Consider the following 15668-nt stretch of genomic DNA (forward strand, 5'->3'; position numbering starts at 1 on the left):
CGATTGCCAGGTGCGTTTAGCCTTTGTCTGGGCCTGTTTATAGGCCGTTTTGGCTTGAAAATATGTAACTGGCAGGTTGGTAGCACCTGAGACCTTGTACTTGTTGTAAATTGAGCGCAAAAGGGTTCTAGCTTGTTTACACTGAGAATCGTACCAAGGGGCACCAGAGTTATACTGTCTGCGATTTACCGCTTGGGGAGGTATCGTAAAGAAGGCAGTAAGATCCACCATAAAATGATTAAACAGCCCCAATAGTACATTTGGGTCATGGGAATCAGAAGCTGTATCAGTTAGCTGCACACTGATTTCTTTTTGATAAACGTCCAAATACAATTGACCTTAGACCAATTTATTCCTCTCACTCCAGTCGGAACGTTGGAATCTATTCGGATTGGATGTCTGTGCTCGACTGAATGCCAATCCAGAGAGAATGTGGCTACTAAGGGGAGGTGATCGCTAGATTGTATATTGTCGACCTTAAATGAAGAGACATTCAGGAACAAATCCCTCAAAATCGAGAGGTAATCTACCATAATACACTGTTGGATTTTATGCCTAGATGGGTGTACTCCCCCGGTACATCTGGGGGGCACCTGCCATTCAAGGGGACTAGATTTAGACAGATGGCCATTTGATAGAGAAGCACTCTAGCCTTGTTTACTCTGGAGTCTTTAGAGGTTCTCCCTATGGCTTGTTCCAGTTCATAGTTGTCAAGACATGGGTCAACCCACCATTTGGCTTTATTCAAGGATTTCCAGTTGGCTGAGGTACGGGCATTAAAATCCCCTCCAATTAAGGATTGAGTATTGGGATACTTGACGCGGCATGATAATAGATGGTCTCCTAGTATTTCCCATCTAGAGCGAAGTTCAAGGGACAAACCTCCTGGAGGGAGGTAAACATTGGAAATTAGCCATGAAACCTTTCCCCCGGATATCAGCCCAGATAAGACATAAGGCGAGGAAACCTGTACTAAAGTATGTTTGGTATGTAACTTAAGCGAGTTACCAATTACAAGACCACATTTGGGACAGCCTCCTTTCAAGGAGGGGAAAGCAGGGAGTGTTAGGAGGTCGAATCCATTTATGTCAATTTCCTCTTCCTTCAAAATATAGGGAGAGGTGGGCAGGTGTTCCGATGCACTGAGCCCGAAAGAGGAAGCTAAGGGACACGTGCAGCGGTTAAACAGTGGTCCTTCAATCACTTTGATTGACGTCCCTCAAGTCCAAATGCTCCCAAGATCGAGGGACCACCAATAGGGTGTTGTGGCCACTCCAATGTTCCCACCCACAACACAGGGTCTGGTTGCCAGGTCCCACCGCAACACCTTCAGCAGAATGTCCTCTGGTACACCAGCAATTTCCTTGCTGACTTAGCAGCATTGCTTTCATAGGATAAATAATAGCTGTCTTCTGAAGGGCTGAAGGGTGTTCCAAGTGCCGGAAGAACACACAAAGGATCTCCTCCTCCTCCTCCTCCTCCTCCTCCTCCTCCTCCTCCTCCTCCTCCTCCTTCTTCTTCTTCTTCTTCTTCTTCTTCTTCTTCTTCTTCTTCTTCTTCTTCTTCTTCTTCTTCTTCTTCGTGTTCCAATAAAACAATGCAGAGGCTTATTGCAATCTTCAATCAAGAAACTTCACCTCTTTGTTAGATTAGTAAATGTTAGACATAGGAAAAGCAAACCTAAAAGCTATGCAGGCCTTTTCTTCAGGTTGTTGTGTTGAAATGAAAACATATATGTTCAGAAACAAAATAATAAATGAAATATGTGTAGGCATCTGTTAACCCAATGAAGCTGGGTGTTCTGAGTGGAATATGGCGCCATGTGCACAACGCTTCCCAAACCAGCCGTGGGATCACCCTGAATGCAGATTAAAAGTAAGAGTGTCCACAGAATCAGCCTCTACTGGAGGGTTCAGGTTACACAAAGCAGTGGCTGTGTGGGAGACAGCAAGTAGCAACAAATGATTTCAGCAAGGGTGTTTTGAATATTGTTACAGATTCCAGAGGATAGAATGCATGCGTATAACATGGTCAGAAGTCATTTCAGGTCGAGCTGGCAGACAATCGAAACCCTGTGCTCTTTACTCCTCACAGCCAGCAATCGTTATTCCTGCCCATCCCTTCCTCAGAAGTGGAAGATGTGACTTTGTAATTTAGAAGTTTCCCATCATGTCCTGCTTCCCACATGTGTTTGGTTGGCCATTGTGAGAACAGGCTGCTGGACTAGATGCGCCACTGGCCTAATTCAGCAGGCTCTTCTTATTTTCTGAAGTTATTTCAAATCATCTTGGCAATAAATCTCAGGCTATGCAGCTGCTTCTTTTTATGAAGGTTAATCCTCTCCCCAGGCTTGTGCTATTTTCAATATACGAACCACCCCCTAGAAACTGCTATTTGACACATTAGGGAGAACTAAGGATGGAGAGGAGTTCAATTTTGTCCACATTTTAATGAGAAACTACACAGCCAACCTAGCAGTTCAAAAGCACGTCAAAGTGCAATTAGATAAATAGGTACCGCTCCAGCAGGAAGGTAAACGGTGTTTCCGTGCGCTGCTCTGGTTTTGCCAAAAGCGGCTAAGTCATGCTGGCCACATGACCCAGCAAAACTGTCTGCGGACAAACGTTGGCTTCCTCGGCCAGTAAAGCAAGATGAGCACCAAAACCCCAGAGTTGTTTGCGACTCGACTTAACTTTCAGGGGTCCTTTACCTTTACTGTTAAACAGCTCACACATCTTGAAGCAATATGCAAATTAAAATGCAGTTATCGTAAGAAAGTGGCAATTCTCTAAATTCAGTGGTACAGTTGTTCAGCTATAGAATCATTAAAAAAATGCATATAGTGGGGTAAATTATGCATTAAAGAGCATATATCAGTGAAAACACCATGCAATCGTGCTTTATTTTAGCCAAAAGTGCAAAGAAAAATGTGTATGGTAGGAGAAATTTGCACTGATGAATTTTCAAAGGTTCTTTTTTTTCATCCGAAACTGATATGGAGATGTGAGGAACTGAAGAGTGGAAAATGAGATGCTGGGAGGAACTGTTATTGACAGATTTGCCCAGTGTTTTAAATGAACAAGGACCCAGGTTCAAAAGGAGATAAATGAGAGATGGAAGACGAGTCCTTATTCCACATCTGGTGGGTAATACTGTGGGTGACCAGCATATCTGAAACAAAAGAAAAGAGAGTCAACACCCCCAAAATTACATTTTGTCAGAAACTGGACTTTTTCAAGACTGTCTAGGATCAAATAGGACTGGGATAGCTCGGTCGGTAGAGGATGAAACTCTTAATCTCAGAGACATGGCCACGCTGGGCAAAAGGTTCCTGCATTGCAGGGGGCTGGACTAGATGACCCCCGTGGTCCCTTCCAACTCTACAATTCTATGACATGGACACTTGTCCATACACTTGCACCCCACTCCAACCATGCATGGGGCTTTGGAACAAAGGATCCACAGTAATTGCTTCTATAATTTCACCTTATTCTCTAGGAAGAGGAGATAGATGGATGCCAGATCTTTTCTTCCTTTTGCTCTCGCAGTTTGAATTCTTGCGTGAAGCACTTTTATGTGTTCATATGCATACTATTTAAATTTTACTTACGCGTCCCCTTTTAAATAGCTCATGCTTTTGTGAAGGCCATCAATGGATTTCATATCCTCCTCAGACAGCTGGAAAGTAAATGCCTGTCAGGAGGAGAGGAAAAAAAATACGCTGAGGTGATTTTATCTCATGTCTTCTTTTTGCAGCTCAGAGCTATGCACCTCTTTCCAGCAAGAGAGATATCAAAGCGAACTTTGCTACCACCTTCCAAAGTTTATTTCCTTCATTCAACAGCTTCAGTCCAGATGTCCTCCCACTGAAGGAATTTTATATGCATAGTAATGTAGGTTTGCAATAGAACAGGAGTGGGGGAAACTGTGGCCCTCCAGATATGGATGGACTCCAACTCCCCATCAGTCTCCACCATCATGACCAATGGTCAGGGATGAGGGAAGTCACAACGCAGCAAAGGTTGTTTAGTCCTTCAGTACTCACAGCTGTCCATGGAGGCGCAGGTCAATTCTGTGTCTAGGGCAGCTGTTTAGCAGCTCCATCTAGTATGCAGGCTGAACCCTATCTGCCCGCAGACTGTCTGGCCAGACTGGTGCATGCTCTAGTTATCTCCTGCTTGGACTACTGCAAAGGGGCTACCTTTGAAGGTGACCCTGAAACTAAAACAAATCCAGAATGTGGCAGCTAGACTGGTGACTGGGAGCGGCTGCCGAGATCATATAACACTGGTCCTGAAAGACCCACATAAGCTCCTAGTACGTTTCCGAGCACAATTCAAAGTGTTGCTGCTGACCTTTAAAGCCTTAAACGGCCTCGGCCCAGTATACCTGAAGGAGCTTCTCTACCTCCTTCTGTCCGGACACCGAGGTCCAGAGCCGAGGGCCTTCTGGTGGTTCCCTCCCTGCGAGAAATGAGGTTACAGGGAACCACGTAGAGTGCCTTCTTGATAGTGGCACCCACCCTGTGGAATGCCCTCCCATAAGATGTGAAGGAAATAAACAACTATCTGACTTTTAGAAGACATCTGAAGGCAGCCCTGTTTAGGGAAGTTTTTACTGTTTGATGTTTTATCGTGCTTTTAACATTCTTTTGGGAGCAACCCAGAGTAGCTGGGGAAACCCAGCCAGATGGAGGGCATATAAATAAATTTATTTATTATTATTATTATTATTATTATTATTATTATTATTATTATTCCATGCAGTGTATAGCTAAACTACCGAACTTGCTCCCATGCGAGGCAGTGACAGCCAGCAAATTGGATGGCTTTAAACCAGGGGTAGGCAACCTAAGGCCCATGGGCTGGATGCGGCCCAATCGCCTTCTCAATCCGGCTCACGGACGGTCTGGGAATCAGCATGTTTTTACATGAGTAGAATGTGTCCTTTTATTTAAAATGCATCTCTGGGCTATTTGAGGGGCATAGGAATTCGTTCAATTTCCCCCCCCCCCAAACTATAGTCCGGCCCCCCCACAAGGTCTGAGGGACAGTGGACCAGCCCCCTGCTTAAAAAGTTTGCTGACCCCTGGGTTAGGCTGAGAGAATGTGAATGGACCACCAAGTTCACCCAGTGAGTTTCATGGCAGATTGGGGATTTGAACCCAGGTCCTAGTCCAACACTCTTAACTGCAAAACCCAACCATTAAGTGTAGCTGCAGGCTCCACTTAAATTTGAAGCGAGTAAGATAAACAGCGGCGGCGGGGGAGCTGAAGAAGCAGCTGGCAAAGTTTGTAGAGAAAGCGCAACAAGGAAACTGCTTGTGCTTGCATGTTATACTCTTTGGGTAACAAAGAGCTATTTCATCCCCAAGGGTGCTGGAGACTTGAAATGAAACCGCCATTTGACTCTGCAGCAAGCCACACACTCTCTACTGAGAACTGATGGATAGGCTGACACAAGCTTTCTCTCTTCCACCTCTTTCTTAGACTGAACCTGTTTCTGCTCCACCCACCCCCCAAAAAAGGATTTTTGTTTCTGAAGTTTGTTTATTGTTTGTTGTTGTTTCGACCATCATAGTCATATCAACCACCGGAAAAAAGAATATACATCCTTTACAGTATATACATAAATATAGCATTAAAACATACATTCACACAAACGTGATACTAATAGTTTTTTATATATTTCATTCCCAATTAAATCTTTACAGTCCACCACATTATCCTCAATTTTGGGGCAGCAACTGTGAACCTCACAAATTTGTCTTTCGCAAATTTGCCAAAACCAGACAACTAATAAGTGATCAGCCACATCAGGCCTCTTGCTTAGCAAATCAAGGATAAACCTAGTTCTTGGTTCGGAATACAGAGAGCAATATAGTACATAATGTATAGATCTTCTGCTGCTTGGGTACCAAAAATTTTGGTACCGCCAAATTTTCCTGTAGCATCCCTCTAAATCAGCAGTAGGCAACCTAAGGCCCGTGGGCCAGATGCGGCCCAATTGCCTTCTAAATCTGGCCCACAGTCAGTCTTGGAATCAGCATGTGTTTACATGAGTAGAATGTGTGCTTTTCTTTAAAATGCATCTCTGGGTTATTTGTGGGGAACAGGAATTCGTTCTTTTTTTTTATTTTCTTAATATAGTCCAGCCCACTACATGGTCTGAGGGACAGTGGACCGGCCCACAGCTGAAAAAGGTTGCTGAACCCTGCTTTAAACAATAAACAAATTCATGGTGGATAAGATGTTCATCTTCGCTCCCATAGCCCCACACCAGTTATGTGACCCGTGAGATCACAGTGTTCAAATGATGTGCTTTTTCAGTATTGTTTTTTAAAGAAGAAGAGGAGTTTGGATTTGATATCCCGCTTTATCACTACCTGGAGGAGTCTCAAAGCGGCTAACATTCTCCTTTCCCTTCCTCCCCCACAACAAACACTCTGTGAGGTGAGTGGGGCTGAGAGACTTCAAAGAAGTGTGACCAGCCCAAGGTCATCCCAACAGCTGCATGTGGAGGAGCGGAGATGCGAACCCGGTTCACCAGACTACGAGCCTACCACTCTTAACCACTACACCACACTGGCTCTCTAATGGATTTATATATACTGCTTTACCTGGATGTCTTCCTCAATTTGCTTTCTGGTGTCGGCCTTCACTAGGACCACCAGGCCGCGCTGCAGTTGGTAGCGAATAGCCACGAGAGCTGGGCTTTTGTTGTACTTCTTGGCGATCGCAACCAACAAAGGGTCTTCAAGAAGGGGAGGAGCGTCTGGATTTAACCTGTTGGAGAGCAACAAGGAGAGAAAGTGTGTTTCTGGTGTCAAGATGCACAAATATATACACACAACTATAGGATGGGGGGGCACTTGGGGACCCAACCTGTCCAGCAAAACAAACTTTTCAATCACAGGGGTACCTAAGAAGGGAAAGAAAGGCCCAAGGAATTCTGTGTGCCTGTTGGAGAGTCGATATGGAAAAGAGGGAGGGAATTCAAATGAAATGGAGGATCCTGGAAGAATACATAGCTCATTGTCTTGAAGGAGAACTCAGTATTTGTTGCTGGTCCCACTTGTAAAGAATAAGCATTTAAGTGGCTTCCAATACAGTGGTACCTCGACTTACGAAGGACTCGACAACCGAATTTTTCAACTTATGAATCGGGCAAATGGCCGCACGCTTACGAATTACTCGACATCGGAACAGAAACCGTGGCGGTTTTAGATAGGTTTTTTTCGACTTTTGAATTTTTAAATGGGGTTGCTTCAACTTACGAATTTTTCCGTTTCCAATGCATTCCTATGGGAAATCGCGTTTCCAATGGCGCTTTTCGACTTACGATTTTTTTGACCTACGAAGGTGCCTTCGGAATGGATTAAATTTGTAAGTCGAGGCACCACTGTATAGATAAATGCAATACAATTCAAAATTCTGAGACACAAGAAACAAGCTATGTAAAAAGAGAAATGCTATAATTATTCAAATGCAAGGCCGGGTGCAGAGTCCTTTCATCCTTGCCATTTTACTGCTTTAAGCTCCATGAAACATTATATAAAAGTGATTTAAAAACAGTACAAAATTTCAGAAGCAGAAATTATTAAATAGCCCCCTGGCCACAACATTTAAAAACATATGTTTGGGAGAAGTCAATCAGTTATATATAAAAAAACACTTTAGCAATGGAAAGGTTTCTGAGAATGTCTAAAATGGGAGGGGAAGAGCTTTGTAAATCTCTCTCTGGAATGAGTTCCCCAATTGTGGGGCCACTACAGAAAAGGTCCTGATGCTGGTATCCACCACGAGGATCTCTATTAATTGTGGAGCCAAGAATGCAACCTTCAGAGCTGATGTGGATACTGGGGAATACTGGGCCTAGGTGGTCCCTGAGGTGGTCTCCAAATGTTTTGGCTTCATCTCTTACCATCTTGGGTCCCTTTGGGATCCTAGGACACTATATCCTTCCAGGACGATATTGTTTGACTTGCAGAAGGCCAGCATCTTGCTTTGGTTCCTATAAGGATGGCATTCAACCTGCAGATTCAAAATCCCCCAACACAGCCCAAAAGTGAGAATTCAGACGGAACAAAAATACCGTGAAATAAAAGAAAGAAAGAAAAGCAGAACCATGCTATTATTTTTTGAAATATCCAGCTGTTACCTTTTTAAAAGTATGTTGTGTTTTCTGATGTATCAGAATCTTTAGGTGACCATTCTTGCATTTGTGGTTTTCATTGCCACGCTCCTCTTCTGTGAAATGTGTGTTAGCTGGACATGGGGGACAGGGCTTATTCCCCCACAATCTCCTGTCACCCCAGCCCTGTTGGAAATATCCTGGGCACGCTGTCCTGCCCGCAGTGTCTCTATTTCTGCCCACTCAGTCTCTGAATTTTCTATGTTGAGCAAAAAGGTCTGATTGGTTACATGATTTACACCAGTGGCCTAGTGAATCAGAGCTGCTTGGGTGGAACAGCTTTCCCCAGTTGCCTAACTCAAAAGCCCTTCGCTCCCCCCTTGAGAACTTCCAGAGTCCTCACAAGAGGCTGTGTGGGCTCTGACTGTTAGGATTCTTGCCCTGTGCTTGCAGTCATGGGATTGGTTTTATCACATGACGGTGTGGGAAGTGACGGAGACATGATGTTTCGTATTACTGTGTTCCGTGATGTAGGACTATTGTCCTTTGTTCTCTCTCTCTGCTGTTTGATGCTGAGTCAGAATGTTCTGAGTGTATTATATGTAAATAAAGTAGTTTAGCCAAAATGCTGCGCTGCTGAGTCTGTCACGCAAACTGATAACACTCTGCTGTTCCTAAGCGTGCTAATGCCGCTGTGATGTTCGGGCTGGAGAAAGCTTTTGAAGATCCCGAACGACTGACCAGGAGGGAGAGAACGTTCCAGTCGGGCATGTGTCTCTATCGGAGTCCTACTTGCATGTAGGATGATCCTGACACTGACTGCTTGCAGGCCTCCTTCTACCAGAGATGCCTGTTTCAAACATTATGGACTTCTCCACATTTCCTTTTGTCTGAGGATTCAGAGGTCTTGATGAAATGAGAACCCATCACTGGTTCCAGGAATTGAGGGGAGTCCACCCCACAACTCATAACCATATCTTCTTGTGACTGGATCTGCAACCTTATAGACTTAAGCAAGTTTTTTCAGGGAATGGCTGTGTTCGTCAAAACAAAGGTCCTCTCACAAAAGAGCTTAAATAAAGAAGCTTTGAACAGTGCTTGGAACAAACCCCTAAACAAAGCAATCACACTTTACCTGATTTATCACTGGCTTGTATTTCAATCCTGGCTTGTTCAGGATCAATTCCAGCTGCTTACAGGTGAAGTTGGACACTCCAATGGACCTCACCAAGCCGGCATCTTTGCACGCCTCCATTGCCTGGCAAAGAAAACATGACAAGTTTGTTGAGTGGTGCTTGTTGAATAGCTGAAGGCACACTTTTTTCAGATTAAGATTGGAGGCTTATAGTTCACCAGCTCTCATAGGAGCCATTGTGTGAGTCATTGTTCTGGACATGCCTCCACTGGTGGAAGGTTATTATGCCCTGTATCTGAATGAATGACTCAAGGGCTGGATTTGCTGATCCCAGGCACCTACCTCCCATGTCTTTTGAAGATCTACAATGTCAACAATCAATTTCTTGTCTTCTCCCATGGGAAATAAATCTGGTCCAAGCTGGAAAAGAAGGAGGGGGGGAGGGAATGAGTGCATTTCAGGCCTATGAGTTCACAAGAACCACATTTCACATTCTTGTTTATTCAAGAGGGAAAAAGTGTTACTTTATCCAGGAAAAAATACTTACCGTATGTTGAAATATTAGGTAAAGGACCCCTGAACAGTTAAGTCCAGTCAAAGGTGACTATGGGGTTACAACGCTCATCTCGCTTCCAGAACGAGAGAGCCTGCATTTGTCCTCAGACAGCTTTCTGGGTCATGTGGCCAGCATGACTAAACCACTTCTGGCGCAACGGAATACTGGCGCAACGGAAACACCATTTACTTTCCCGCCGTAGTGGTACCCATTTAACAGTATCTGCTTGCATTGGCGTGATTTCAAACTGCTAGGTTGGCAGAAGTTGGGACAGAGCAATGGGAGCTCACCCCATTGCAGGGATTCGAACCACCAACCTTCTGATTGGCAAGCCCAAGAACCTCAGTGGTTAAGACTACATCTCCACCAGCATCCCCCCCCTTTCAATATTAACTCTGTATTGTCTCTTTTAACCCGGGGGAGGGGAATTAGTGGATCTCCAGGCTTTGCTGGCCTCAAAGTCCCATCAGCTGCAGCCAGCAAGGACAATGATCAGGAATGATAGGAGTTGCAATTGAGCAACATCTGGAAGGCCACAGGTTCCCCATACATGCTTTAAATTTTTCTGTGCCCCATAGAACAAACTGTCTTCTCTCTCTGCACAAGTTTTTCTCCCCATCTCTCAAACCCTTTTTTCCTTCCCTCGCTCCCTCGCCAAGTCCTGCTCTGCACATGATTTCTGTCTTATGATGCCCATGTGGTTAAAGTAATCGCTATATGCAGATGTTTTCTTTATCTGGCATGGTTTCTCCTTCCAAATCTGAGAGTGATCATTCTTTGACTGAGATATGGTCTAGCTGTCAGCATCTCTAGGAAATGACAATTCCCAATGTTCCTTCAGGGAATCAAATATTTTAGCAGCCTCTCTCTCTCTCTCTCTCTCTCTCTCTCTCTCTCTCTCTCTCTCTCTCTCTCTCTCTCTCTTCAAATATTGTACTCAATACTTGCATTATGACATCAATAATTCTTTACCTTCATAGAATACGGATTGTGAATTATGAACAGATCCATGTAGTCAAACTGGAGTTTCTTCAGCGATTCTTCCAAGCATTTCCGAACCAGCTCAGGGCGGTGGAAGGTACTCCAGAGCTGCCAAAAATATAAGGAGATGTATATTTTCACACAGCCATAGAGCTTTTGGATCTCGGGACAGTTTAGCTGTGACAGATAACTATTCTGGTGTGCACAGTGTTAAGGACACACTCAGATACTGTTCTGAATAGTATTTTGAATTGCTGTGATGAGGTAAAGCAATTTTAAAGTCATCATTGCTAATAAACAGTATTTTTTACCATTTATTTATTAAATTTATATATTGCCCTTCATCAAAAGATCTTGGAGCAGTTCATAAGATAAAAGCACAAGATAAAAGAACAAATAAATAGTGAAAACAGAAGCAACACAGGAACCCCTCCTCCCAACAACCAGTGTCGTAGGAAGCCACTCGGGCGCCTGGGGTGGGCAAGCCACCCATAGAGGTGAGGTGAGGTTGGGGCCTCCAGAGTCTGTCAGCCTCCTCCCACTCAGCTGCCCCACAGCTGGGGGGGGGAGCAGAGGGCAGACCGTTTGGGCAGCGAGGAGCCTGCGCACGCCCAAGCCACCACGTCACTCCCAGGAGAGATGTGTGGCTTGGACGTGCTGAAGGCCCCATGGTGATTGCCGCCCGGCATTTTGTCACCCCTGTCACTGGTGACATCCGGGGCGGACCTCTGGAATGAATTAAGTACAGAACCAGAGTACTCAGTTTTTTTAAAAAATGCCAAACTCACTCACTTTTCCAGTGTAGAAAATATCTTCCCTTTTTATTGTTCCATCTGAAATCTTCGCACGAACGGCCCGCCCAACGTGCTCCTCTGTCTGGTATACATAAGCGCTATCAATATGCCGGAAGCCCAATTCTATTGCTATCTTTGCAGCCTCCTCACACGTACTTTTGGGAACCTGCCGAATGAAAAGGCGAAAAGGTTAGTCAAGGTCTCTGCTTCAGTGGGGGAATTAATATCAAAGGGTACCGCTGAGTAACACTGAGTGTCGGTGGACATTTTCAAACTAGACCTGAGTCCCAGGGACTCAGCTAGGCTCCATCTAGACGCATCAAATGAAAAGAAAGAAGAAGTGTAAAGAAAAAGCGATTTATATGTGTTGCATGTGCAATATAACATTGTGCCACCAGATGGCGAAACGGAGTCCTGTTTTCCTCTACCTGTTTTCCCTGTTTAAATTTACGCTTTGAACAAAAATGCTTCTTTGATGTGTCTAGATCCAGCCCTGCTGATGCCTGAGTCCTCTTGTGGGGTCTCTTTCATGAGGCAAGGTGGCGTTGACCAGCCATGACAACAAGGCTCCAATCAAGGTTGCGAGGTGGTGAGTTGTCATTTTAATTTTCCATAATCCCTCCACCAGCACACACCAAGGCACTGTGGGAAATTAAAACGGGTGCTTCCAGATAGCTGCCAGGTGGGGAACAGGATGAAATCTTATTTTGCATTCATGGTATGTACATGTATGAGAAACAGCAATTTCTGAGTGTTTGACCCCAAAATGCCAGATTTATTCATGGATTTATGAATGGTCAGGCAAAGAGAGACAATTTTCAGGACTTTTAAGATCACATCAAAGTCAGCAGAGTTATTGCAACCCCCTATAACACATGCATCTCTATGGAGAGGACTAATTAATCAGTGAACCTATTATATACGCACAGTACCTTACCGTTTCGTAGCTGACAATACAATAATATGTACTCCAGGGTTTGGTTTGGCTTTTATGTCATGTTGATGGTGTTATGTTATAATACACACACACACACACACACACACACACAGAGAGAGAGAGAGAGAGAGAGAGAGAGAGAGAGAGAGAGAGAGAGAGAGAGAGAACGAACTGCATATGTAGAGACAGGGGATGGATCAGGAAAATTCAGATTAGCCTGGGAAACAGCAGGCTTTTATTGACTGCAGGTCAGCACCAGATTTAAGGGGGTATGGGTGGGTCTACACATGGGATGCAAAGTCAAGGGGGCGCACATTAATGGTGATGTTGGTTATACCTATATTTATTTGGGTACCTACTGAGAAGATCCATAAAAAAACTGTACCAAAAGGAATTATTGTGAAAAAATGAAATATTTAATGGTGTGTGTGTGAAATTTTGATGTAGGTGGCGTTTCGGCTCTATGCCTGATTTCCTTCTAACCCCAGGCTCCAACAAGAATCCAATTGCTGGAATAGGTATGCAAGTCTCTTGGCAATGACCACTTAAGTATGAGAGGTTAAGGTAATAAACGAAGCAGCTCTGTGCCAGAGGGCAAATGGGTGGGTAGTTAGAAAGTCAAAAACTAGGGTGTGTGTATGAGAGAGAGCCAGGAGTTGGAAGCAGAAAGCAGGCTGGGCAGCTGAGAGATGGAGCCAGGCCTGGTTTCTGCTGCAATCCAAGGTTATGGCCATGGGAGAAGCAAGTTAATGCTGTGAACCCCTCCATCCTTCTTGCTGGCAGCTGTCTGTCTCTAGAGACAATGGAGTGTGCCTCCGGGGGAAAGTCAAACTGCTGTGTTAGCAGCACCAAAGTCACTTCCCTAGGGCGCAAGTCTGGGCAGTGGGTATGGAGGTCCTGGGCTGCCCAGATGAAAAGGCCTCCCTCTCATGTTTGCTGATGTGATCCAAAGGAAAGCAGAGTAATATATTTGGCACCAGCTTGGCTGCAGGAGTTGCCAGAAGGAGGCATGCAATGCGTCACCCAACCATCTTAGGAATGCCACCCTGAAGATATCCCACAAGGCAGCTGAGGTTCAAGAGCAGAGTTTTCCTTCTCCTAGATAGGCTACCTCCCAGGGCCGGCTCTACATAGACCCCCGGTGGCGCAGCGCACCACGGCGGGGGGCTGGTAAGGTGGGCGCCGGCCTGGCAAGGAGGGCGCCGCGCGCGCGGAAACCAATTGCGCACTGCGAGGGCGGGGCGGGCGGCGGAGCGATCTCCACCCCTCAGCACCAGGGCGCGCGATCTGCTCAAGACGGCCCTGCTACCTCCCTAGCTGGATGAGCCCCATCCGCCCTTCATTTCCCTCTACAGCCCGTACAGAAACCGCCTTCTTGACCGTTGGATCCACTAGTAAGCTCATCTGTTCTATCTGCCAGAGCCTCTCTTCACATGCAGGATTGAAAATGAGCAATCAATTAACTTGTCAGTTATTTTGGTTCAATCAGTGGAACTCTGTTGAGACATAAAGTTTGTAGAATGCTCTTTTGAAAAATTGGTTAAAATGTTTGTGAAATAGGAGAAATATCCAAGAAAGGATGGAGAAAGTTTCTTTGTCAGCCTGTATCTCTTTGTTACTCCCAACAAAACTAATAAGGGGCACTTATAGTTCTATAGAAATATTTTTTAAAATATCACTCGACATTTTGCATTGGGGACTTTGAACCCTGTAGCAGCAATTCACGCTGGAAACTGTTTCTCAGCTACAAACCATCCAAGTCTTGCAGAAAACAAGCCCCTTGTTGAATGTGAAGCATCAACTAGGCAGAGGGCCTTCTTGGTGGTGGCGCCTGCCCTGTGGAACGCCCTCCCAACAGAAGTCAAAAAGGAAAACAATTACCAGACTACTCTGTTGCATTCTTGGCAGCTGTGCTTTGCAACTGTATGAAGCACCCAGCAGTTGACAGGCATTTTGCTCTTCAAAACCAAGTTACTAAAATTGTGAGAGTTAAATGTTTTACTTACAGTGTCCGGGGTATAGGTTCCAAACCCCAATACGGGGATTTTGTTCCCATCATTCATTGTAATGCCACGGTCTTTGCTAAGTGCCATTTTCTGCTTCTGTGCTTCTTCAGTTCTTGGCTGCAGGCTGAAGCTGAACAACACTCTCGTGGCGAAAGGAAAAACTCGAGTGAGAAAAATGAAGTTTGTGTTTCCAATGAAATGTCTTCTGTTGGCACAATAGGAGGGGGGTGCTTAAATACTTGGAAGAAATGAGAGAGAAGGGCAGGGAAACCTATGGCCAACTTTTTATCACTAACTGTTGGCAAAATGTCCTTTGCTCTACACCAGCAGTTTCCTTGTTGACTTAGCAGCATTGCTTTCACAGGATAAACAAACTGTGGCCAACTTTTTATCAGTAACTTTCAACAGAATGTCCTTTGCTACACCAGCAGTTAGTTTTCATTGTTGTTAGCAGCATTGCTTTCATATGATAGATAATAACTTTCTTCCTCTTCTTCTTCCTCTTCTTCTTCCTCCTCTTCTTCCTCCTCTTCTTCCTCCTCTTCTTCCTCCTCTTCTTCCTCCTCTTCTTCCTCCTCTTCCTCCTCCTCTTCCTCCTCCTCTTCCTCCTCCTCTTCCTCCTCCTCTTCCTCCTCCTCTTCCTCCTCCTCTTCCTCCTCCTCTTCCTCCTCCTCTTCCTCCTCCTCTTCCTCCTCCTCTTCCTCCTCCTCTTCCTCCTCCTCTTCCTCCTCCTCTTCCTCCTCCTCTTCCTCCTCCTCTTCCTCCTCCTCTTCCTCCTCCTCTTCTTCCTCCTCTTCTTCCTCCTCTTCTTCCTCCTCTTCTTCCTCCTCTTCTTCCTCCTCTTCTTCCTCCTCTTCTTCCTCCTCTTCTTCCTCCTCTTCTTCCTCCTCTTCTTCCTCCTCTTCTTCCTCCTCTTCTTCCTCCTCCTCCTCCTCCTCTTCCTCTTCCTCTTCCTCTTCCTCTTCCTCTTCCTCTTCCTCTTCCTCTTCCTCTTCCTCCTCCTCCTCTTCCTCCTCCTCCTCTTCCTCCTCCTCCTCCTCTTATTCTTCTTCTTCTTCTTCTTCCTCCTCCTCCTCCTCCTCCTCCTCCTCCTCCTCCTCCTCCTCCTCCTCCTCCTCCTCCTCGT

At 45.2% G+C, this 15668-nt stretch overlaps 1 protein-coding gene across 1 annotated transcript; it reads right to left on the reverse strand.

The window, feature by feature from the left end:
* Positions 1-2873: 2873 nt before the first annotated feature.
* LOC118090693 (aldo-keto reductase family 1 member C3) lies at positions 2874-14867 on the reverse strand. The gene is made up of 9 exons (XM_035126701.3): positions 14543-14867; positions 11598-11765; positions 10797-10913; positions 9611-9688; positions 9269-9391; positions 7924-8033; positions 6620-6785; positions 3611-3693; positions 2874-3171 (listed from the first exon to the last, which is right to left on the reverse strand). Exons 1-9 carry the CDS (start codon positions 14627-14629, stop codon positions 3129-3131), a joined length of 975 nt encoding a protein of 324 aa, XP_034982592.3. The 5' UTR covers positions 14630-14867; the 3' UTR covers positions 2874-3128.
* Between the last annotated feature and the right edge of the window lie 801 nt (positions 14868-15668).

Source organism: Zootoca vivipara, chromosome 9, assembly GCF_965207765.1.
Source record: "Zootoca vivipara chromosome 9, rZooViv2.hap1.1, whole genome shotgun sequence".
NCBI classification, from domain to species: domain Eukaryota; kingdom Metazoa; phylum Chordata; class Lepidosauria; order Squamata; family Lacertidae; genus Zootoca; species Zootoca vivipara.